The sequence below is a fragment of the Bolinopsis microptera genome, chromosome 4, assembly GCF_026151205.1.
Source record: "Bolinopsis microptera isolate Bmic1 chromosome 4, MBARI_Bmic_1.0, whole genome shotgun sequence".
NCBI classification, from domain to species: Eukaryota; Metazoa; Ctenophora; class Tentaculata; order Lobata; family Bolinopsidae; genus Bolinopsis; species Bolinopsis microptera.
Window position 1 is genome coordinate 2721687 of NC_087075.1, and position 26161 is coordinate 2747847.

Sequence of the window (26161 nt, forward strand, 5' to 3'; positions counted from 1 at the left end):
TTGTAGAACAGGTTCCCCCAACGAACCAATCATGTTTGATTGTATGTTTCACATAGTGGGGATGATGCGACATGTCGTTAAGACTGAATAGCTCTATCTGATTAAGTCCTGGGATTGGCTTTTCGATTAAAACCTGTGTTGGGGTTGATAAATGATAACTTCCATGTGTTTTGTAATGCTGTTTTCTTTCACTGCTCTCCACCCCCCCCCCCCCTACCTGTCAGACTGTGAGATACTTTTCTATTGATCTAGACTATAATATCATAATACTTGAAAGGAATGCAATGACAGAGATGAACAATGCCTGCAAAACTTTCTCCTCAAGAGCTCCTGAACACCAAATGGGTGGAGATCAGTACGTCAGACCTTGTGGACTCCACCAGAACTGACTACCACTTCAATAAACTTCTTCACAGTAAAGAGGTACTGTTTATTAATGTGATGTATAGATCCAAAAGTTTGTTTCATCATGGTGTTTTATTTGTAGGGTAAACTTACTGGTCCTTCGAATTAGTGTCTATTTTGGTCAAGATCTCTATTATATCCCAAAGATGTCCTCTTTCTTGGATACTATTTCTTGTATATGTACTGTATTCATTATAATAGTATGTACTTTTTAGTTCAAGTAGTAGTTATAGTGCTGCGATATTATTATTATGTATGTTGTTAAATCAATACTTATCAACACAGGTTGTGTACTCACCGGGGCTATGTATTGACACAGCAGGAGTTCAGTTCATTGAATTAGATCCAAGAAAACCTTCTGAAGATGACAAAAAGGTGACCAATTGAGATCTTCATGGCAAAGAATCGGACATGAATGGTCCATTGTTGTTTGTATATTTCATCTTTAAATTCATGTATAGTATACTGATTATCTATGATCATTTATCTAGACATACAATTTCAGGAACTCATTGGTAAAATATTGCAAAGTGAGGACGACCTTGCAAGTCACATCTCAAGCACAACATTATTCTCCCAATATATTAGCAAGAAACAGCTTCTTCACGAGAGAATTTTATTTGCTGTGTCTCACAAATATCATCAGGTATGTCAAATTTAAAAACTCTTTTTTGTCTGCAGACTTCTCATACAACTTGTCATTCCAACTTCTCAGAAGAATAATACAAAGTTAACAATTTTATAAGATGAAGACTAGGTCTCTAGGTGAAATCAATTAAAGATTGTTACTAAAGGAGATATAAAAAGTTTGTTAGTTATTTATAACTAACAATTTTTATTATATATATAACTTTTCACTCTTCTTTTAATGTCGTTAATAGTTGTGTAGAATACGAGACATTGTTGTGTTGATATTCACTCACTTTCGTACTCACTTTCGTATCTTGCAGGACGCAATTAAAACAGAAGCCAAGCTGTCAAGCTCTAGTGAGTCGAGTGTTGACTTGTCTAGTTCTGAAATTGTGCACACACCAACTGGAAATGGACTGCTTCTAGAACTTGGTCTCAAAACAGGTTTCAGAATTTTATTGGACTTCGTGGTGGTAATTTCTATCAAGCTTCTAGTGTAGAAATTAATTTTAAAGCAGGTCTATTCAGCACAAGATATATTTTGATATTCCTACAAATAAAGCCAGAAGCTTTATTTCTAAATTACTTAAATCCAGTAACAGAAATATACATATTAAAAAGTACTACTTGAAGAAGCCTCAAACTTAACTTTCAAGTTCAGGACCTAACCCTAAACCATTTCCAGGTCTGTCCCTGATGTTCTCCCTCCTAAAACAGTCCTGGGTACAATCCCAGACTGACGCGTACAGCCTGAGTAACGATGTGTTGATAACAGCACGTGACTTGCTCTCCGCTCTTCCTCCACTGTCTTTAGCTATGGACACTAAGATCCCTCCTCTCGGCAACCAAACTCTCAGTCAGGTGGCTAAACAAACTATCATACTTTAAAAGAACTCAGAATTTAAAGTGTTGATATTTTTGTTTGTTGTTTATCATGCAAGGCAGGTATTATTTTGTTGTTGATTAGTGTCACATTCCCTAATAGTTCTAAAGCTAATTAATTTCCACCTCAGATTTGCCAGTTTCTACAAAACACAGTACACGGTAAATCCAACGCCGATTCGTACGGACAACAGCTAGCGGCAGAGGTGCTGCTGTGTCTGGTGATACAGCGCGGATCACTACACACTGTGCTGGACTGGGTGCGCATGGCGCGCAGTCCCAGCACCCAGGGGGTCATGATATCAGTTCCTCTGCTCAACCAGGTTAGCAATCGGAAATGCCTCGCCTCCACCAGAATTCACAGTTATCATTGCTGAAAGATTTAGAAAATATTCTCTTCTAGTACAGTGGAACCTCGATTTGTCGCAGACCCCGATTTAACGCACTGTTTCCTTTCCCCAAACTCCGTGCCACTACGTGGTAAATCGGGGTTTTACTGTGTGCGTCTTTTTTCAAATGAATTGAAAAATTTACTTCAACCAACTCATGAGTTTATGCCCGTCTTTCCTATAATAATTATCAAATATTTATTTTCCGATGTTAGCTCCGATGACAAGATTATGAGAATTTCTCAACTAACTCAGCAGTAAAAATGCTTCTTCTACCGGACTAAAAACCTGCTCTACTGAACTAAATATATAAGTCCTCTTTAAAAAAGTGCCACTTCAGATGAATTGTCATAAATATGCTCTTTAGTCTTTAGTCTAGGAAAGACGAACATAAACTCATGAGTTTGTGGAAGTACATGTTTCCAATTCATTTGAAAAAACATAAACTACAAGAGAATATTTTTCTAAATCTTTCACAAATTTCAATAAAATTGAGGACATATTATTTACAGGTAGTGCAGCAGATAGAGTGCAGCAAACATCTTATCACATGTAATTTTACAGGTAGTGCAGCAAATAGAGTGCAGCAAACATCTTAACACATATATTTTACAGGTAGTGCAGCAGATAGAGTGCAGCAAACATCTTATCACATGTAATTTTACAGGTAGTGCAGCAGATAGAGTGCAGCAAACATCTTATCACATGTAATTTTACAGGTAGTGCAGCAAATAGAGTGCAGCAAACATCTTATCACATGTAATTTTACAGGTAGTGCAGCAGATAGAGTGCAGCAAACATCTTATCACATGTAATTTTACAGGTAGTGCAGCAAATAGAGTGCAGCAAACATCTTAACACATATATTTTACAGGTAGTGCAGCAGATAGAGTGCAGCAAACATCTTATCACATGTAATTTTACAGGTAGTGCAGCAAATAGAGTGCAGCAAACATCTTAACACATATATTTTACAGGTAGTGCAGCAGATAGAGTGCAGCAAACATCTTATCACATGTAATTTTACAGGTAGTGCAGCAAATAGAGTGCAGCAAACATCTTATCACATGTAATTTTACAGGTAGTGCAGCAAATAGAGTGCAACGTTAGTCTGGAAATGGGAACATTTGGAGGTAAAGAAGAAATCACACTTAACGATGCGGCTACTGCTCTAATGAAACATGTTAGTTTCTGCTAATTTTATATTTAGTTAATTAATTAATTAATTAATTAATTAATTAGTTAATTATATATTTACTGTACTTCCCTGTATCAGTGTTAAGCAATGTAATTGTAAACACCTTGAGTCCCTTGTACAACGTCGGTATGCTACAAATTTTCCCAATATGTCTCTAGATAAACACTCTGTCAATGTTGTTAAACACGTAGTGCAAGCTTGTACGTTTTGCAGCACACATTTATTCCTTCGATACCAATAAATTGGAGAAGCAGCTACAAGTAACTTATGTATTATATTGTATAATTGTGTTTGATACTTGTATAAGTGCACACTGAAAAAAAGTACGTGCAGTATGGTTTTTAATTTTTATTAAGTTCCGTATTTGATTTATTAATAAATGGTCCTCATATCGTATTATTAACAATTTGAACAGTAGAAATTTTCCAGTAAAACGAAAATTCCGGTAAATCGGGATCTCAATCGTGCACAAGTTGGTGTTGTTAAATTGTCCTGATTGATGTGCATTTCTCATTAAAATATTCTTCCTCGAAATCAATTGTCCATCTCCTAAAACAAGAAGACCTCTTTTTTCTCAAAACGTTTGAGTCCGCTGAAAAATAAGAAAAAAAATCTTATTTTTGGTTGGATTTTAAAAACGCCATTTTACGCGTTATTAAATTCAAACCCCAGAACAGACTAAAAACATTCCAGAAGTGCAAATTGAATTATCAGCTACAGCTCAGCACTAACATGTCAACAGGTGTACATAGTCCAGATGTGTCTATTTATAGGCCCCAGCAGGCAGCAGCACAAATATCTGCAACATAGTGGTATTCAGTGTAGTACTGATATGGTATTTTAGGAATTTTAATAGTTAGTATCTGAGGCTATGGAAAGTTTTAAAGTGGAATGAGTACAATTATTGGAATAACTTGGATAATCACATTATTGTTAAGACCGTAACACTTAAAACAGATGCCAATTAGCAAGATATTTTGTCTTCCTGTAATTGGCCTGTTACCTGGTTGTACTGTAAGAAATACAGAAATAAAATAACTAAATGTTAAGAATGTAAATACACCATACCAGCATTGTACCCAAAATGTAGCTGGCACGCATGGTATTTAAGATTTAGGTCCTAAATCCTCAGTAAGAACTGTGAGGTTAACCAAAACAATCACAGGTGTGCACCACAGCTACCAACTACATAGACATGTGTATGAGGTGTGATAGTAAGCCTGACAGCGACCCTGTAATGCCCTCTGATGTGTATATCTGGGGCTCCAACAGCTCCCACCAGGTTAGATTAACAATTATTCAGTTTAAACTTTTTTAAATTTACTGATCTTTAAATTTATCATACCATTGATTCATCGATGGTATGATAAATTTAAAGATTTTAGTTTCATGAAACTTAAATTTTGACCGTTAAATTAGAGTTTCTTACAGCTAGCTGAGGGGAGTCAAGAAAAGATTTTAGTAGCGAAACAAACGGAATGTTTTGCGGGGTCCCAATATGTTGAAGCCGGACAATACTGTACTTTTACTATAGGTCAGAGTGAAGTTATTAGTATGTTTATAGGTTCCATCATTACTTTACATTATAGTGAGCGTAATGGTCATTGCGTTTAAAGTCGATTAACTGATTAAGTAATTGGTTAACTTTGTTAACTATTTAAATTTACACGTTTCTTTGGGCACGGTTTGGTATTATAATCCTTGTTAGGCAAGATTTCTAAGTTAACCGAGTAATCTATTTCGAACTGTTAATCATTACTTCCTGCTGACTAACTAATTAGAGTAATAAGCCTAAACAGTAATCATGTTAAATTACTTAAATTATTTTAATAACGTTTGTAATTACATTAGTTATTTGTTAGGTGGTGAGATACAAGCCTGTGGTAAAGGCAGTTACGGTAGACTCGGACTAGGTAAGCATGGTTACTTTAAAATCAATCATTAATTTAAACTGCCTTATCGCTATTGATTAATTTATAAATTAATTAATTTATAGATGATAAATAATGTAATATGTATCCATTTTGTGAAGATCTCTTCACAAATCATTATATTATATTAGTGTAGGATTGCCAGTATGCGCTATAGTTATCAAAGTTCGATACATGATATGGCTTTACAATTGGAATATGAGACTGAATCTTAAGTCGGTAGTCAAGTACGTGGTAAATAACATGTTGTGTTTTGGCTACAAGTTACAAACTTTAAAGTATTCATAATTAATGTAATTACTGTTGATTAACTGTATCGAATGTCAGGGAATCACCTCCCTTCCTATAGCTATAGTCACGTACGTTGTACATATAACTTACCTCAACTTGCATGTACAATGTACGTGATGTGGATATACATTATACATCAGATAGAAAATAGAATAGATTCAAATATTGTTATTAATTGATTTAAAGACATTTATTAATTACAAGATAATAGTAATTGATCAGTAATTATCCAATTAACTTACTAATCACGTGCTCACTCAGGTGACAGCACGAACCAGGCCCAACTGAAACCCCTCTCGTTTGATCCTCCTGTCTCTATTGTAAAGATTACTTCCTCTAAAGGATCAGATGGGCACACCCTGGCTCTGACTAGAGATGGCGCTGTCTATACGTGGGGCGACGGTGAGTTTTACAATAGTAGGGATAACATGTTACCTGATCAGTGATCTGCTTAGTATTCATATCATAGTATTGATATCAATATAAGTATAGTAATTGTTCATTGAGTAGACAATAGACATATAAAATTAAATATTAATCGGACGTAAAATGTGAATCTTGTAGTGCAGTGGCTGATAGTATTTCATGTGATGAAATACAGTGTCACGAGGCTTAATTCACTAGTTGTAATTGTGGTTATTACACTGTACTGTCGTAATGTATTCATGTGTAATATCTGCAATGTTAACATTAGATACATTAGACATTGTCTACATTAGATACAACAATAATTGATATAACAATAATTGAAATAGTGCAGTGTGTGTTACCCAACGTGACTATTATAATTGACGCTGTTAAAATTATATCATGTGCTTAACAATTTCAGTAATTTCTCATTATGTTGTAAACTTGAAGATGGATAATGCCGAAATGCGTATAAATGGAATCTAATTATCTAAATACCTATTATTGACGGTGAAATTTATCAAACGTGCTGCAAAATATGTTTGGCCGATATTAATTTGTTGATAAAACGGAAAAAGTGTAAGCCAGTTAGTGAGTTAGATACTGTTCAAATAAGAAAACGCTCAATCTTTAGAATGATAGATGGGTATTTGTTTTGTGAACCCATTCATACACATAACATGAGCGTAGTTATATAAAACAAATTCCTGCGGTGGATAACTGCTGTCTTGTTAAGTGTACGTACATAGAAACACCTCAACTTTAATGTTACACCAAGTAAGAGAGTATGCGGTGAGCTGCTTCGCAAGCAGTGTAAAACATCTTCTTGTTCTGGTATCATCCTGATCTTTGTGTTACTTCATCAGAATCGTTAAAAGGGTGATAGAACGGCTCCTGAATTAGGTATACGAACAGGAAGTACCGGGGTATATCATACATTGTCTTCTGGCTTGATTTTTATCTGATACTTATCTAGAGAGAAGGAGACTGTGTAGTTATTATGATTAGATGTAGATTCTCAAATATTTGACAGTGGAATACAAATGTTTAATTTAGTGGCTCATTGAATCTCTGGTTAGTGTACAATAACGGATATTACAACAGCATTGGACCCAGAAAACAGCTTCTTTTATCGCTCAGTACGTTCTAAGCTGCTCTTTCAAACTAGCGGCTGTTCAGAATCAGAGACATCTAGCTGCACCTGCTTCCCTTAACTAACAAAATTCATTAGTAATAGAAATATTGAAAAACAACTAATTTTCAGGAGATTACGGAAAGTTAGGCCACGGTAACACCAGTACACAGAAGACACCAAAACTACTTCTCGGCCCACTGTCAGGGAAGGTAGTAGTCAATGTAAGCGCTGGGTATAGGCACAGTGCTTGCGTTTGTGAGGTATGATTGGATTACTTTTATATTTGTATCTTTAAACTTAACTTAACCACGAACGCTTTGCATCTAAACAGAAGAAATTATTCGCAATGAACACTACAGTGAATTATCCACACGACTGTAAATAATCATTTGAATCAATCAAATGCTATAATAAGTCTGTAATTGATGCTCAAATATTTGATATAAAATCCCTGCTTTATTTTAACCACACCACTGTGTTCAGGACGGGACTCTGTGGACGTGGGGTGAGGGAGATTATGGAAGATTGGGACACGGAGATACACTTAGTAGAGATAGCCCTAAATGTGTTGTTGATATCAATAATGTAGGACAGGTATGTCATTGTTTGTTTTGTTGCAATTTAATAAGTGATCAATTGGCGCTACGCGGATCCAATTAGATTTTGAATCGTGGGCCAATTTTAAATTTTGCCATGTTTTGTACCAGTTCGAATATGCAGGTTTTGTAACGCGCGATGACTTTTTAAATAAGAGATTGATCTAGTTTCGGCCACTACTATGATACCGAAACGCGCGCGCGTGCCGCGCGTTCAAAACAACTCCACAATGTATACATGATACAACTTTGCAGGAGACTCCAGCCGTTTAGTCGAAAATAAATCGATTTCGAATAATTTGACTGAGTTATTTTGAGATGCTGTCAATGTTTAATTTTTATCGTGTTTACATGGTAAAACACTAATTTGCGAATTATATCAGGCACATACCATTATATTGTATCTTGACAGAAAGATAATTTCTTGGCACTTAATCCGGTTTTGTAAATCGGCTGGAATTAAAGCAAGATATCATCCACTTTTTACTATAATAATCTATCTTTTGATCAGGTTTCGTGCGGCAGCTCCCACACTTTGGCGGTGTCTAAAGACGGAAGGACGACATGGTCATTTGGCGGTGGTGATAACGGCAAGTTAGGACACGGTGATACTGCCAGAGTTTTCAGACCAAAGGTTTGAGAGTTGACTGCTTAGAAAATATAAGATATCATCATTATTCTTAAGCTTAATTTTGTCTCTAAAACATATGAAGAACTCCTTCAGGTTGAAGATTACGCAATAGTCCATTATTAGATTATTGGTTTGAAACTAATTTTAATAGCTAAATTGTTCCCCAGGTTATAGAAGCGCTGAGTGGAGTAGTTGTAACCAAGCTCACTTGCGGTTCTCAGTTCTCCATGGCACTCACTGCCATCGCTCAAGTTTACACTTGGGGCTCCGGACCATGTCTAGGACAGGTAACATCTGACTTACCCACCTGTTACCCACCTTCATTGTTACCCACCTGCTGGCTTGCTACATGCCTTTTCGTCTTCATTCTCTTAGCTTACAACATCTCGCAGTTGGATAAAAATTCGTGATCAACGATATCAGGATAAAATTAAGACTTGTGAGCGGTATAAGTAAGGCTTTATAAAAATACATCAGGGATCTAGAGTGCGAAATGAATTTAGATTGAGGGTATGATGAGTGTGTTTGTTAACTAGTTTTATGGGGGATGTGAATAGTTCTGTTTTATCATTGTGAGGCAAAGTGTATGTTATAAAGTTAGACAAAAGTCATTCGCAACAAACTTTAATGAATTTCTAATTTTAGGATTTATCCTGGATTATACTTATTTTATTCTGAATTAAAATAGCCGTAAAAGGAAACCAAACAAAACCAACCTCAAGATTACAGAAAATTTAGATACGCCCAAACTCCTGATCAGGGAACCCCAGACGCAACAGAGCTGACACCCCGCATAGTGGAAGAGTTGCTGAACTACCGGATAATCGACATCAGTGCAGGAGATAGTCACGCACTGGCGCTGACTCACGACAGTACTGTTTACGCGTGGGGCAACAACTCTGTGGGACAGTGCGGACAGGTAAATGTTATTGGGGGGCTGTGGATAAAGGGAGCTGTAGAGAGAGGGGAGGGTTTTTGATCTGGTTTTAAGGAAAAGTCTGTTAGCATGAGATTCAAAGTTAATTTGGTTGACATCTGACGCCATTTACCTCTGTCTCCCGTCGCGAAACATGTCCGTATCTTTAAGCTATCTTATATCCCTAATGTTTGCTCTACCAGGGTAACTGTCACAGTCCAGTATCCAAACCACGGAAAGTAGCCGGTCTGGAGAATACTCCTATACATCAGATAAGTGCGGGAACATCTCACTCAGTTGCCTGGACTGCTATACCCACTGATAGAAAGGTTTGTTTACTGTTGTTGGGAGTCTACCACTTTGGCTATCAATTGTTGTGGATATTGAATGTGAATTCAATCACTTGTTTCGTACAGAGAGTATAAGTATAACCTGATAACCTCGTCATTCATTGAATAGAATGTCATAAATAATGTTATAAACAATTTGTTGTGAATATTTTATTGACGCAATATTTTGTGATGTTCGTTCAAGAGTCGCTGTTACCTATTGGTGCTTATCGTTGTTCTGGTCAAAAGATTTAATATTGCTGATTTGCAAAAATTTGATCAATTATTATTAAATTTTACCTTTTTCCAATCAATTAATTTCGATAGCTAATTATCACCAGCTGAACATTTTCACTGGTCCATCAAATTGTGCTGAGTGTTAAGTTCGCTAATTCCGCAGGGCTCAAAGGTAAAACATGCACAAAAAGTAAGGGAAATATTACATGTTTAGATCGTGAATTCTTGGTTATCTTTCACTTGCCTGTGGGAAACAGTTCTGTAAATTACTTGATGAGATGAAGCACGATAAGATCACCATCAGTTTTAAACTTGTCACCTAACTAAAGTACTCCATCGTCCCAAAAATCTAGAATTGTCACGTGTATTGCTCAGTGAGGGGACTTTGTAAGGGAGCATAATATGTTGGCTAATTGGAACTTTGGTTTTATTGATAAACTAAGTGTAACTGTAAATACACAATGTTGTTAGAACGTTATATATACCATAATATGAAAAAATAACTTGTTCAACTCAATCAGATGACTCTTCAAAGCATGAATAAGTTAATGAATTGATTGTAATATCTGGGGAAGAGTCTCTTAAAAGACCATTTTGATTACTAGAAAGACTGAATGAGTTGGTCGAGATATTTTCTGTTTACTGCTCAACATTTGATATTGTTCTGGATGTGTTCCATTCTTCAGTGTATTTTGATTATCTGGTGATCGTAAACATGACCTTATCTGTTTCAATCTCTATAGACTTGTATATCCTGTTGTGTGATTCTATAGTCGGGTGATTCCTGTTAATCTGTTAACTAATTATTAATTTGTTAATCTGTTCCATGTTACTTGACTTCTACTCAACGTTAATGCTCATTCCGAAAATTATGTTCAAGCTTCTTGATTTCCCGTAGGTAATGACATCTAAAATACACGATCCACGGTAAATAGACTCATTTGCTGTCCTCCAATATCTAACCTCTCCAGGTACTAACGTGGCAGAAACCTTACTGTATTCAGCTTAAACCTGAGACTTTCAGCATGCTGTATACCTTCATGGTAGAGCTCAACAACGGTGAGATTATCTATTACTAGTGGAATACTACTTAATTTGTTTTAATTGACTTATTTGTAAGAATAATTTGTGATCATAAGTCTTGAAAAACACTGATAACAAAAAATATTACTTAGAACTAATAAATTCTGTCGTTACCCTTTCTTTTTATAAAAAGAAAATGTTATATATGCGCATATATATATGCGTCATCATTAATTACCACAATGTAGTAGGTCTATATTATCTTAAGCACTTATTGAAAAAAAGCTAAACTAAACACTGCTAAACTTGTTTCAGATCAAAGTGGGGACCTGAATCAGGAGTTCCTCTACTTGTGTCTCAAGCTGCTCAAAGCTCACTTGGAGTTAGCGGTAAGACTATATTATCTGAGCACGTGATAAAGTTAGTATTATTTGGGAACATTATTGTTTCATTTTTGGGATTTTTGTGACACTGACAATCGACATACAGATTTGCGAGAAACCTACAGCATCTCTTTTTGAGTTATGATGTAATCGGTCCTACCCAAAAGTAAATACTGCCCCTATATATGCTGCCACATCAAAACTAAGATATTAGTTATTCCTCTCTTACCTTTATTTACATCATGACGTAAGAGTGGCACCGTGTAAAACATTGCAACAAGTGATGTCACAATCCCTCATGTGACGTCACACTCCCTCACATGACGTGACGTCACACTCCCTCACATGACGTGACGTCACACTTCCTCACATGACGTGACGTCACACTCCCTCTACGTCATATAAGTGGCACCGTGTAAAACATTGCAACAAGGTTTCAGCTGGTAGAAACAGGAATGTGGTGGGACAGAACTACACAGTGCCAGTAGTGATAACTGACAGACTTACCAGACATTCTATTGGTGTAAGTGGTGTGTACTGACTTGGTGTTCGTGTACTGACAGTGTGTTTAGACTTTAGGGGCTAGCAAACGGAGACCCTGTTTTTGGTTGGTTTGAATACCACGCTGAACAAACAATACAAGTTCATAGCTTAATAAACCGGTACATTGTGATTTGTGAAGCATTTAAAAATTGGAAATTTAGATAGTAAAATAACTGAGACATCAATAATAAACAACTTAACTGACGGCTCACGAAACTTTGTTAACTATTAAATTGACAATTACAAACCACAGTGATGTTACCGGGCAAGTGATTCATCACAAATTCTTCCACCTTTCTCTAGCACGGCACTCTTACCACGGCACTCCCTAACACGGTACTTCTAACACGACACGTTTCCCCAGGTTGCAGGATCCATGTCACAAGGACAGATAATGGGAAGACAGGCTGCCTTACTTAGAGACATGTTATTTAACATGTTGGACTGTCAGCTCCCTGACGATATCCACAAACTGGTAAATATTGTTGCCAAATAATTTGTTTAAATTAATTAACATACGTTCATCGAGCATGTCACGTGACGTCAAATTCCCTCACGTGACGTCACACTCTACAGGTTCGTGACACTCTGGTAATGGGATCTCCAGTCCTGCTCCCTGCCCTAGAAGAGAGAATGCTGCTGCTGAACACACTGTTACCCGAGAGATGGGACACTTTGTCACCTGGGCACTCTCTCCAGTTAACACTTGTACTGAACAGCTTTTTGGAGGATTGCCAAGTTACCCAGCTTCTTGGTGAGTCATTCACCTGGTAATACTGACATGTTCAATCGCAACTTATACAACTTATACAACCAATACAACCAATACAACTAATACAACTTATACAACCAATACAACCAATACAACTTATACAACTTATACAACCAATACAACTTATACAACTTATACAACCAATACAACCAATACAACTAATACAACTTATACAACTTATACAACTTATACAACTTATACAACTTATACAACCAATACAACCAATACAACTAATACAACTTATACAACTTATACAACTTATACAACTTATACAACTTATACAACTTATACAACTTATACAACCAATACAACCAATACAACTAATACAACTTATACAACTTATACAACTTATACAACTTATACAACCAATACAACCAATACAACTTATACAACTTATACAACTTATACAACTTATACAACCAATACAACCAATACAACCAATACAACTAATACAACCAATACAACCAATACAACTAATATACAACTTATGCAACTTATACAACTTATACAACTTGTACAACTTATACAACTTATACAACTTATACAACTTATGCAACTTATACAACTTATACAACTTATACAACTTATACAACTTATACAACTTATACAACCAATACAACTGATACAACTGATACAACTAATACAACTAATATACAACTTATGCAACTTATACAACCAATACAACTAATAAAACTGTTTATTTAAGGGATATTAGCAACATAACAGATCTGCAACTAATAAAACTGTTTATTTAAGGGATATTAGCAACATAACAGATCTGCAACTAATAAAACTGTTTATTTAAGGGATATTAGCAACATAACAGATCTGCAACTAATAAAACTGTTTATTTAAGGGATATTAGCAACATAACAGATCTGCAACTAATAAAACTGTTTATTTAAGGGATATTAGCAACATAACAACCTATACAACTAATAAAACTGTTTATTTAAGGGATATTAGCAACATAACAACCTATACAACTAATAAAACTGTTTATTTAAGGGATATTAGCAACATAACAGATCTGCAACTAATAAAACTGTTTATTTAAGGGATATTAGCAACATAACAGATCTGCAACTAATAAAACTGTTTATTTAAGGGATATTAGCAACATAACAGATCTGCAACTAATAAAACTGTTTATTTAAGGGATATTAGCAACATAACAACCTATACAACTAATAAAACTGTTTATTTAAGGGATATTAGCAACATAACAGATCTGCAACTAATAAAACTGTTTATTTAAGGGATATTAGCAACATAACAGATCTGCAACTAATAAAACTGTTTATTTAAGGGATATAAGCAACATAACAACCTATACAACTAATAAAACTGTTTATTTAAGGGATATTAGCAACATAACAACCTATACAACTAATAAAACTGTTTATTTAAGGGATATTAGCAACATAACAGATCTGCAACTAATAAAACTGTTTATTTAAGGGATATTAGCAACATAACAACCTATACAACTAATAAAACTGTTTATTTAAGGGATATTAGCAACATAACAGATCTGCAACTAATAAAACTGTTTATTTAAGGGATATAAGCAACATAACAACCTATACAACTAATAAAACTGTTTATTTAAGGGATATTAGCAACATAACAACCTATACAACTAATAAAACTGTTTATTTAAGGGATATTAGCAACATAACAGATCTGCAACTAATAAAACTGTTTATTTAAGGGATATTAGCAACATAACAACCTATACAACTAATAAAACTGTTTATTTAAGGGATATTAGCAACATAACAGATCTTATAATTTGTACTACCCAACATTACCACTAACCCGACATTGTCCCAGGCCTAACAGACTCAAGGAAAGAGAAGAGAAGTTTGTCTGCCTCGTTAATGAAGCTGCTTTTGAAGATGACGTCATCACACACAAACACTCTTCTGGATTGTGTGGAGGAAGAATCCATCTCCTCTATTGGTTAATATTTAATAACCTTTTCTGAAAAACTTAAGAGATACCTAATTTTGAGAGATACCTAACTTGAGAGATACCTAATTTTTCGTGCTTTGCTAATTGCTTCTTATTAAACTGAATTAATTATTGAGTTAGTAATTTGTAATTCGTTTACTTTCTATCAGCTGATATACACGTGGAGAATAGCAAGTGTCCAGTTCCCCCTCACCATCTTTACAAGCTACTACTCTGTCTACATAAACATATCCTGGCTTTCTGCTACGCTAAGGTGACTTTTTATTGAACTTACTTCGCCAACATTTATTAATACAATAAGATAATAAGGTTGAAACGTTGACGTATTTGAAAAACTAGGAACCAGCGTAAGTACTGCACATGAAATAATCCCACGTGACTTCATTTGTCACGTGACTTCACTCCGTATTTCAGGGTCCCTCAGAAGCAGGTTCAGTGCTAGAACTGCTGCGAGATCACGTCAAGCTGTTGCTTAGTAACGCTCGTGATCTGATAAACAGATGTACTGAAGTGATAAAAGCGCGAGGAGTCGATCATACTGTAGTTGAGGGTACGTTCTCCTGAGTCCCGACTTCCCTTAATTATTTGGGAGAAAAAAGTAAAAACGTTTTTAACTCCCCCATTCAGCAATCAGCATTATTATGTACCTAGTTCCTAACTCCTTTAGTTGTTATCCCTCTAACATTTACTACGATTAACTATCTCTTGACCCCTCCCGCTAGGCTCTAATATAAACCCCTCCCTCACCAGGTATCATCTACCCCTCCCTCCCGGGACAGATCCTCCACCAGCTCCTATACGGTCTCCTCTCCCTACCACCAACATCCCTCAAACCTCTCCTCCCTGACGCTACAGCTCTCCTCATCTCCCTCGACACCCTCGCTCAGAGTATCTCAAGTCTGGGGGTTACCGAGAGTGTGGAGCTCGCTGAGGATCTTATCAGTGAGTCTTCAAACACAAGGATAATTTTTGTGGCGAATTTTATAGTAAGATTTAGAGTTAAGTTGTTGTGACGGGAAGGTGGATATGGTTTTATTTTTGTTAATCGCAGGAGTTTGTTGTATAAGATTGAAGGAAAAAGTTGGTGAGTGTATGAAACATGTGGGTCTTACTAAATCTGCCAAAAATTGGACAGATTCTCAATGTTGGGTTTCCAATTTTTAAACGAAGGACATGAGTTCAAGCTGTAAAGTTAAACCGTATTTTTATTATTCTAAAGAAACTCGAGAAAAAAAGTACAATTTAGTAGATCAGTATAAGATTTTAAAAGGTAGGGGATATTTTCCGATAATACTGAACATTAGCCTATAGGCGGATATAGGACTAGTTTATATATATCCTTATCTCAATATAAATTGAGTTTTTACGCACTGCATGTCTGTTGGACGCATGATTTCGAAGATTAACTTTTTAAACTTTTGTTAGTTTTACATTCTTTTCCCGGACTCTCCAACTACGTTTTCAGAATTTGAAACTGTTCAATTTCAAACTATTGGTCAATAGAACCAATAAGATTATCTACTGATTTTAGTTTAAATCAGCAAGACAGCCAGCAGATAATATCAAGCTGACGTCACATCTTTCTGATGACGTCACACCATTCTGATGACGTCACACCATTCTGATGACGTAACACTCCGCAGGACCTCAACAAGAGAACCGATCACACCACGGTGGTCCGTGGAGGTGGTTACTGGACGTGTCACGTGCTACAGGCTACCTGGTGGGACTCCTTATATCTGGTATGGTAGAGGTTAGTGAAGGGTTGGGAGTCTGATCACAGTGTGTTTAACTTTAAGTTGGATCTTCGACAAAGTATTTGCCAGATCTATGCTATGCTCGAAAATTAGAAAATTAATCTAAATTAGCAACTTTGCATCCTCCTTTCTCCTCAATTCACTTTTTTCACACTTATTTGTACAGGGCGGAGAGACGACTGAGGAGGAAAAGAAATATTCTGAAATTCTACAATCTCACATTCTGAACCACGGTCTCGAAGAGGCATTCCTTCATTCTGGTATGTAATTACCTTGTTATTTAATTGGGTGATTAACTAATTACTGTCGCAGTTTCTTCCATGATGGGGTAGATGAAAATCGATTTTCTTACTATTCATTAAGTCATTCTTTACCTTTTTGATTTCACGTTCCATCGTTTAGTTAAAGACATAAAAGACCTGTCAGCCTCTATTGAAAGTTTTATGAATAAGTTCAAAATAACGCTACCATTGAGTGAGTTGTGAAGCAGTTCCTAATTTTCCTAGCACGTGCCCAATTTTCATAGCACGTGCCCAATTTTCTTAGCACGTGCCCAATTTTCCTAGCACGTGCCCACTTTTCTTAGCACGTGCTATAATAACTGAATGTGGAAGCTTATTGTATTGACAAAGTAAATACATATTGAGTAAGGTACACAGCTAGTATTATAAAGGTTTTGTTAATATACACCAATTGCAAAAAGACGAATTTCAAAATTACTTTTAAGGCACACTTATTCTCAATGTTTCTAAGATTTCAGGAAGCATGAAATTTAACCTAGGCGCACACAGCATATAATACCATGTGGGATCTTCATATCATAACCTGTAATTCTTTGATATTGTTAAAGCACTATCGCATCATCCCACATTACGAAAAATAATAAACGGAACTTCTTTGAGATGATAACCTTAACATAAAATAACTTAAAAATCTAAAACTTGTTTTAAAGAAGCACGGTAGGTAAGTAGTCAGTCTCAGCTAAGTGAGATAATTTTCAAAGTGATGTGAGAAACTACAGACTGAACTCCCGTATAACAAGCCCGTTCTTCCAACGAAGTCCGAATCCCACAAATTTGGAAAACTTTTAAAATTCATAAATATTGAACATTGCAAAATTTCAGTACCACCTGAACTGGCTTCTTTGTCTATAGGTAGGTTGGATGTGTAATAGTTCTCATTACACTTGGTGAGCTAGAACTTATCTCCTAATTGGGTTGCACCACGTGACCACGTGAGCCGAGCACGTGATCGTGATTTAGTGTCACATCTAAAAATTGGCTAAAAACTCCTCCTGTGCAACTTGATTAGGTGAGGATAGTTTTAGTTCACCCTGTTTCACTGTATTGATTATGCTAATCTTTAGAATGGTCTTCATTTTGATAATTCTTCTCGTTCTTGATCGATTTGTGTCCCTCTTGCATGCTTGATTTGTGCTGCTTCTCTTGAAAAATATGTATCGATTCACGTAATTAATAATATATGTAGACTGTAGAGTTTCAACTGTATTCTTAAATATAAAAAGAGTTGTTAGAAAGGCAAATGAAAAAATCATCAGTACCACCTAAAAGAAGCATCAAGCCAATGAAAAAATGAAATACCAGCCCACTTATCAGCTACCTAAACGATAACATTTAAATAGCACGTACCAGTACCAATACCTATACCAGTTGATAACCGATCAAAAACTCAAAAAACTCTTAAAGTTATGAAACCATAGCAATATATTGCGTTTACGAATAAGGCCATAACGAACATTTTGTAACTCTTGTTTTACTCTCTTTGAGCGTCCCTTTATTATTGAACCACTTCTCCACGTTAATTATCATGCACTAATTACTAAATTACTAATTACTAATTACTAATTACAGAGAACTCCCAAGCAGACCTGCTGTCTGATAAATACAACCCTCCCCGGTATCGCCTTCTCTGGGACATAAGCAGGGCTAAGTCAGGGACTGAGCATATCTTCCACTCCATGATGAATCACGCTGTCAACAACGGTGCGTCTCAATCGTTTTTCGGCGAACATTTAAAATCGTATTTGAGGTTCAATAACAAAATTTGCTGACGCTACTGTGCTTTACTTGAATTTGTCGTATCACGAGGTATCATGTTGTAACTTGTTAAAACATCAGAGTTTGAGACGTTTGAAGACAGTTGTCCTCAACTAGCAGCCGTTACCCAGCGGTTATTAGCCTGTTTCATCAAACACTGTGGTCTTCTTGCTGTCGCTTTTAATACTCACGAGAGGTAATATTTTCTTATTTGGTTTGCGTTGCTTGAATTATTTTTCTAATTACATGAATAAGTTAATGAAATGTCCACGTGAAACTAAAATTAAATTCTTGAAATTAAGTATTACACAAAAAATAATGCAAACTGAAAACCTCATTAACACTGGACCACTTCTTTCAGAGACACGCCATGTAGCGAGTTGATTGAGATTTACGAGGCAATATTCTCACTAAGACAGACTTTAGTACAGTCACGTGACGTACAGCGGAGGAAGACATCTGAGAGTGAAACTAAACCACCTGACGCTAAGAGAGGGAGATGGGCTACCTCCACGGTTAGATTTAAACAGTTTTCACAGTAGCTGGGAATTTAGTTTAACTGTGAACCGGAATTTTTTGTAACCCATATTCGACTTTTGAAACTGTGACACAATAACAGCCATTTCAAATTATAACCCCATGTTTAAATGTACCAGAGACCAGCCGCCGCCCCAATGACAGCTACCACAACCTCTACCACAACCTCTACCACAACCACCACCACAGCTGCCGCTACCTCCACCTCCCTGACAGACCTAATACAGCCCACTCTCCACTACTTCCAGTCCCGACCCAGTAAGACGGGGGAGGAACCTGCTCCGGAGGACACTGCTGAGGTGGATCACAACCATTACAGCTATGTGAGTTATTCTGTTTTATTAGCAGGGTGGTGGGGGAATTGTTGTGGAGGAGGGTTAAGAACTGACTTAACAAAAGCGAAATTTGTATTATACTGTGCCAGACAGTTTGATTAAAACATTACTGACATGGTTCAAAGTTGACATTCAAACTTTCAATTACAAGAAATCTTGAATAGTTGAATACGGCCGTAGCATATCTCAGCCACGAATCTTTTTTAAATGAGAGATTTTTAGAAAAACAATATATCAAAGTAGTATATAGGAGATCAAGTGCTATTCAGCGTTTCAGCAAATACAAAATCAAATACTTATCGAAACTTCATACTAACTGGTTTGGGTGCAAATTATCTCCCACCAATTTTTAGATACGATTAAATAAGTCATAAATTGATAATTTAGTTAAATGAGCGTTAAATAAAAATGTTGAACACAAAAGGCGAAAATTTGCTAATTGGATAAGATGCAGAGATGCTTATAATATATCTTTAAACGAAGATAAAACTTAAACTGGCCACTTCTTGAAAACTTGTTTAGCCATTCATTTAGTCTAACTCAATTATGAATCGCAGTATGATTAAAGCGTTTCAACTGATCAGGTGCTGTTCAAGGTTTTGCACACATCATCACAATCACAGTAGATTATCACTCGACAAATTCCTGAATTACGAACTTATTTTTCTTCATCATGTCAAACTATACCGATTAAAGTTTTTGCATTTCCATATGGGATGGTGTTGGAGTCGGGTGACAGCTGCCAGCAGGTGTTGAGTTTAGCATGAGGGTGTGTTCTGTTTCTCCACTAGTGTATCCGCTCCTGGCTCCAAATTGACTCGCAATCTTCCCCATAGTCTTCCTTAAGTAAAGCCTCATGTTCCCTGATCTGGAGAAGTAGATGATGGGATTCAGTGCTGAGTTGAGCGGCAGTGCTATCCACGTCATCAACCAATCACGGGTGGTATCTACGTCACATGACATGAACCTCTCAGGAGTAATGATGCACATTAGGGGTACAATGACGTACAGAGAGTTGAGGACACAGAAAAGAACCGAGAGGATAAAGACTGTGGTAGCTGCATCCCGGAAAGCCGTGTCTCCAGGAGTAGTCGCGTGATTCTTCTTTGCTAAAAGTATGAGGGTGACCAGACTGCAGAGAAAGACGAGAACCAGAAGCAGGACAAGATTTGCGGAGTCAAGGACTTGAGCCCACCATGCTACCATCAGCAATTTTCCGCGATCACCCTTGTAAACACTGTAACCAAGGATATTAATGATCACTGTTGTTATGATCATAAAGGCAACATAGATCCCCACAGCTATTTTTATAGCTAATCTGTTGATATGTAAGAACGGATTCCAAAAGAGAATGAGCCTTGTTGAACTAAGAATACACGTAGCGAAGCCAGTGCATTGGATAGAAGCCGTAAACAGATCGAGTGAGGTGTTCATTGCATACCTTAAAGGTAAGTTCTCATAATTGAAGAAGTTAAGATCTATCTGATAGAAAGCACCTACCAAGAACGCAGAGATACATACCACAATATCAAATCCATTAAGAAGCATGAGAAGGAAATCCAGGTCTCTCTTTTCAGGATTAGATATGAAGTAGCTGAGGGATAGCGTGTTCGTGAATGTTCCAAGGATGGCTACTAGGGCATTGCAGATAGGTTTTACTATAGCGGCAGCAACAGACTCAATAGGTGCAGCAGTCGTTGTCATCTCTCTGTTATGTTAGTGGAACTGGTTATATTGGGAGGAATTGTTGTTTATCTTACTAGATATAAAGCGAGACGATATTTATATATGTTTTATATATATTCGTACCATTTTACTGACACCACGGCATCAACTTTTTAAAAAGAATGTTCCGCAAAAACCGTAAAAGATATAAAACTGAAACTTTTGTTGTCTGGGTCAAATGCCTAATAAATAAAAAATTGACCAAGGAATAATAATTTTAGTGCCCAAAATTTGGACTCCCAAGTGATATAAAAAACGCGAATTAAATAGGAAATAATCATTTTAGTCTCTTGAGTTTTGACACCACTATAGGGTTAGACGTTTTCCTGCTAGTATATTAAAGTCATTATATTATTGTAACGGTATATTAGAACCAGACAATAACAAAGTGTGACAGTGAAGGGCCGGATCTAATGAACATTTATCAGACTCAATTATAGTATTCAAAAGATGATGGTATTGCTTATTGTCCATCTATAATCTGTTTCCTGATTAGATTAAAAATATTTTATTGTTTAGAATGCTAAAAAGTTGCGTTGCCAGAAACTATTGTAGATTTTAAACAATGAACAGTAGAAAGATCACTTAAACCAGTAGAACTACTCAGCCATCCTGTCTTTTGAAGCAAATGACTTAAAATACAAACAAAAGCGCCATCAACTAAGCAAAACAGTCTAGACTCTAACTCTAAACAGTTTAACTGCAAAAAACAAACTATTCGTATCACTTATATGTTTTAGATAATCCCCCTCCAAGTTTAACTCTAACCTTCTAAAGAAATGAATACCTTAAGAACGACAAATTTAGTCTACCCTAAATTTAGTCAAACTTTTAGTCAAATTATGGTAACATAAATTATGGTAACCAAATTTATTGTGAACCAAATTTATTGGCCATAAGGTAAGTGTGAAATAGACATGCAACTAATCAGACAATAGGCTTATACTTATCCTTTCATAGACCGTCAGAGTTAATCCCAAACAAAATGGAGGCAACAGATAGCACTGTAATAAGCATGCCGAACAGCAGTCTGTATTGACACTGGGATTACATTACTACATGCAAACAATTTGTTGTTGGCAGAATCAAAGAATTCAGGTGGCCGTGCTTAAGTCTTCATGGATAGTGATTTTGAACAGGAAAGAATTATAAAAACAATCTGCACCGACGACAATTGTTTTTTTTTTCCAAAATTTGTCAAGCAGTGTTTTGAAATGGTCAATAAAGTGGTTAGTAAATGGTATGCGTTTGATTAAACTTAACGTTAAAACACATTGAACTATTTGAATTCTATGCTAATAACATGGCGGTTGACTAAGCTGTGGTAGCATCCCAATTAGCAATGGCCGCCAAAAATATAGATATGTTTAAAATATGTGACGCTGCAGTAGATCAAATTTAATTCGACTGACAAACTATGCTATATGTTCAGATCTGAAGTAATGTCCGACCATTAGGATTTTATCAGGCAATTGATGGGGCGGTTCGAGAATGGCCAAGTGCAAATTTTCAATATTTAGTAAATCGAATCGTTAGCCTACAATTTTGATGACGAGAAACTGCGTTGAATTGGTATCAACAAATAGCCGATAGTGGCCAAACAGTAGAGGCATCTGGCGACTAAATGCGCTTCAATTTTGATGCAGGTTAACGACTATAGAAAGTATTTCTATAATCAAACAGTAGAGAGTCATTAAAGTCAAAATAATATAAATATCTCCGGGATTTCGACGCGGGATCATATTATCACTCAGCCCGGCCCGCTGTTAGATAAACATCTCAAGGTGATATCATCCCGCCCCGGAAATTTGTATAAACCCGGCCCGCTTTTTAGTCGTAACTGATGTTTATCATTCAATTCTCCGACTTACAATAATCAATGATACTGCTGATTAGAACTCGATAATAGTAGAACAGTTAGACGCGCGATCACGTGGGCGCGTCACGTGCGTACCACGTGCCACCAATAGCATACGCCGAGTCTATACCACGTGACACGAAAGCGCACCACGTGATATGAAACATCGTAACCGTCCACTTCTTTTACACGCAAATTCCTGAGAACGTTGCCAAAGCAGCTAATTCTTGGAATTTCTCCAACGCGTGGCGTGAGAAGTTGGCGACTAGCCAGCTACCCTTGTAGTTGTCCGTGCCCTAAAAATAGTATTGTTTTGCTTGCTCTCCTTCCAGCTCTTGTTCCTGCTAACGTTCAAGCTATTGCTCCACTATGACAGATCGGTTTGACATTCAGATTGATGAACTGCTTTCCAATCGTGTTCCGGACAGTACAGTTAGAGTCAACAACTGGGCTCTAAACAAATTTAATTCTTGGCTTCAGTCATCCAGATTTGCTCGTGACTTCAATGACTTTGACCAAATTCCTGTTCAACGACTCTTCTAAAGTATAAATCCCTTGTCGAAATCGCCGGAGATAATTATAATCCATAAACACTTCACGCTCAGGGCTAAATAAATGTAATCCCTCAGCTGGCGCTTCGGGATTACATATTAACACAAAACTCGTGCGCTGCGCGCACTCGTGTGCTAGCGCGGGATGATCTGTTATATAAACCCTTTGCGTGGCGGGTTTATGTTATTGTAATTATCGTCTCAAAACATCTGGTGACCAAGCCCCTTCCTAAAACTTTAAAGTAATATGGGTAGTCTGTACCAAATACTTTTACAGTGGAACTTTCTCGGTCATAGAATGAATTAAATGAATTAAATGAATTGACTCCACTGCTCGATTGTGTGGCTTCTTAGTTTTAATCCAAGACGCCTAAATGCTAAAAATTTGAAAAATTTGTGATTATTCCAGACAAGACATGATTACTTCTTACTTCCACGGTCAAAACCTGTAGTACCGAAGTATAAACAACAACGCCTCTTTACAAAATGAACAATGACTACTTATTAATTCCTGATTCACCAAGCGACATTCAAGTGTGATTGATATAGATTTAGATGTCTCGTGAATCAATCAACATGGCATGATTGGATATAAAAACACCTTCTGTTGGAATTCAGATAAGCACTGCACAATGTCAGTAGTACTCAGTGATGGGTATAGGACACTAGGGCGTAGACGTAAGAACGGAGGACACGAGGGCGTAGGACAAAAGGGTGTTACTTTCCTAAAAAAGCTAAAAGAATGGACACGAGGGCGAATCACATGATTCATTTTAGTATGGACACGAAGGCGGAACAAAAACCGTCCTAAATGATGGTTTGAAATTGAGTGAACACACCTCTGACCTCAGTGAAATTCGTCTACCCAAAGTAAATACCCGTTTTTACCCCTGATCTAAACCCGGGTAACCGTAGCGTCAGCGACTGCGATATTTTGAAGGCCAAGTTTGTCACATGAACATCTAGGCAGTGTTTGATTGGTCTAAGCACGTTGCCAAATCTGCTGCTGAGTTGACTGAGATATTTAAGGAAAATCTCTCAATTTTTGGCTCGTTTAAATCTGGGTGATTATTGGGTCACATCACTATGTTTCGTTTCAAATTTACACGTGAGTAGATCCAATTGTTCGAGCTAAGCTTTACCTCAACCAGACTGTTGAGAACATCAAAAAACCCGTTTGTCCGTGTTAAAGTGATTCATGTGATTCGCCCTCGTGTCCACCCTGAGTACTACTCAGCGTGGACACGCCCTCGTGTCCACCCCGTAGGACATAAGGGCGGTACAGAAAGTACCGCTCTTATGTCCTACGCCCTCGTGTCCTCCGCTATTGTGTCCTCCGCCCTCGTGTCCGGTTTCCGTCAGTGATAGGACAGTTTATGACTCACATCATTCAAAGAAGCATGCATTCTCTTCATGGACATCACTCAATAACTAAGAAAAGTTACTAAAATAAATTTAGAAAGCGATACTGTATTTGTTAATTTTATAAAGTTACCAACTCAACAGAATGTATTTAAACCCCTGTATAACTGTATAACAATAAACTCAAATTACATTTTTATTGGTAGACCAAAGATTTAAAATGTCCGCATTATATTCTTGTTTATTTGACCTTAACCAGTTTATAATTGAACCAATTAAAACAAGTACAAGAGAATCCAACGAAAATGATCAAATATTTTGAAATTTTAGTGAAGTCGTTAATGAGGTCTAAGTGGACGGTAATAAATCGACCAAAGAGAAAATAACCAAAACCACGGTCGCGGTAGTTATGAAGTTCCTGGGTTAGGTCTAATATGATCTAAGATGATCTTATTATTGAGCTAAGATTGTTGGACTGCAATAATCGTCTTACTATCTAATCATCAACTTACGACTTACGTAGTTAGACTTCAAAAAGAATAAATGATTTTGGTTGAGGCCGGGCTGGCGGTATTGATATAATATGGTGGAAATTGATTTTATAGTTTTTTGTATTTTGTTTCTGAACGAAGGGAGTGGGATCTAAAAGAAGCTTTTAAAAGAGCCAAAGTTTAATAAGGTCAGCGCTGATGAATAGTCGTATCGCACGCGCAATTTGCAATCACGAATGTTTCAAAAATGCCATTTTTACAACTAAACTTTCATATTCCCCCTAGAAGTGTAAGACTATGAGTGACTGGAAAGTACATTATAATTTTGGAAACAATCATAAAATAAATTCCCATGATTATTTACATAAATCATAATAAAAGACGATCACGTGACCCCACTCTGTCTTCAGATGTGTCAGGAGCTGATGAAAAGATGTGATTTCCTGACCTTCACGGTACAAGCCGGGATTGAGGATGAAGCAGAGACTCCCCCTGACTACCCTCCCAAGAGTGAGTCAGCTGTTCTAATAATAATAATATAGCTTCTATGTTCACTAAAATAAGTGATTAAATAATTATGATAGTTTCCGGAGATAAGATAAATGAAAATGTAGATTAGAAATAATATCTACTACCTCTAACTCCAGTGAGCTACTTTAAATCTAAATAACTCCTCTACACCCTCTGATAGGAGACAATATATAGGAGACAATATATAGGAGACAATATATAGGAGACAATATATAGGAGACAATATATAGGAGACAATATATAGCCTCTATAATTATATATGATTAAATATGTTCACTAAG

General features: G+C 36.5%; 2 protein-coding genes across 2 annotated transcripts in view; both read left to right on the forward strand.

Annotated features, from left to right (window-relative positions):
- The first annotated feature begins 275 nt into the window (after positions 1 to 275).
- LOC134814414 (probable E3 ubiquitin-protein ligase HERC1) lies at positions 276 to 15891 on the forward strand. Its single transcript, XM_063822524.1, has 26 exons — positions 276 to 423; positions 691 to 780; positions 911 to 1051; positions 1356 to 1479; positions 1721 to 1896; positions 2049 to 2240; positions 3388 to 3489; positions 4670 to 4786; positions 4924 to 5044; positions 5367 to 5417; positions 5988 to 6128; positions 7399 to 7529; positions 7753 to 7863; positions 8377 to 8499; positions 8664 to 8783; positions 9257 to 9415; positions 9616 to 9741; positions 10950 to 11037; positions 11317 to 11390; positions 12292 to 12402; positions 12504 to 12681; positions 14536 to 14664; positions 14826 to 14929; positions 15091 to 15226; positions 15427 to 15618; positions 15728 to 15891. Exons 1-26 carry the CDS (start codon positions 301 to 303, stop codon positions 15838 to 15840), a joined length of 3273 nt encoding a protein of 1090 aa, XP_063678594.1. The 5' UTR covers positions 276 to 300; the 3' UTR covers positions 15841 to 15891.
- Positions 15892 to 16319: 428 nt separating this feature from the next.
- The window catches only part of LOC134814412 (probable E3 ubiquitin-protein ligase HERC1), a 60223-nt gene continuing 50381 nt past the window's right edge, over positions 16320 to 26161 (forward strand). The window contains exons 1-8 of the mRNA XM_063822518.1: positions 16320 to 16429; positions 16600 to 16693; positions 17558 to 17587; positions 18305 to 18436; positions 18572 to 18686; positions 18852 to 19005; positions 19147 to 19350; positions 25760 to 25859. The gene's annotated coding sequence lies outside the window, so the exon portion shown is untranslated. The remainder of the gene's footprint in view (positions 16430 to 16599; positions 16694 to 17557; positions 17588 to 18304; positions 18437 to 18571; positions 18687 to 18851; positions 19006 to 19146; positions 19351 to 25759; positions 25860 to 26161) is intronic.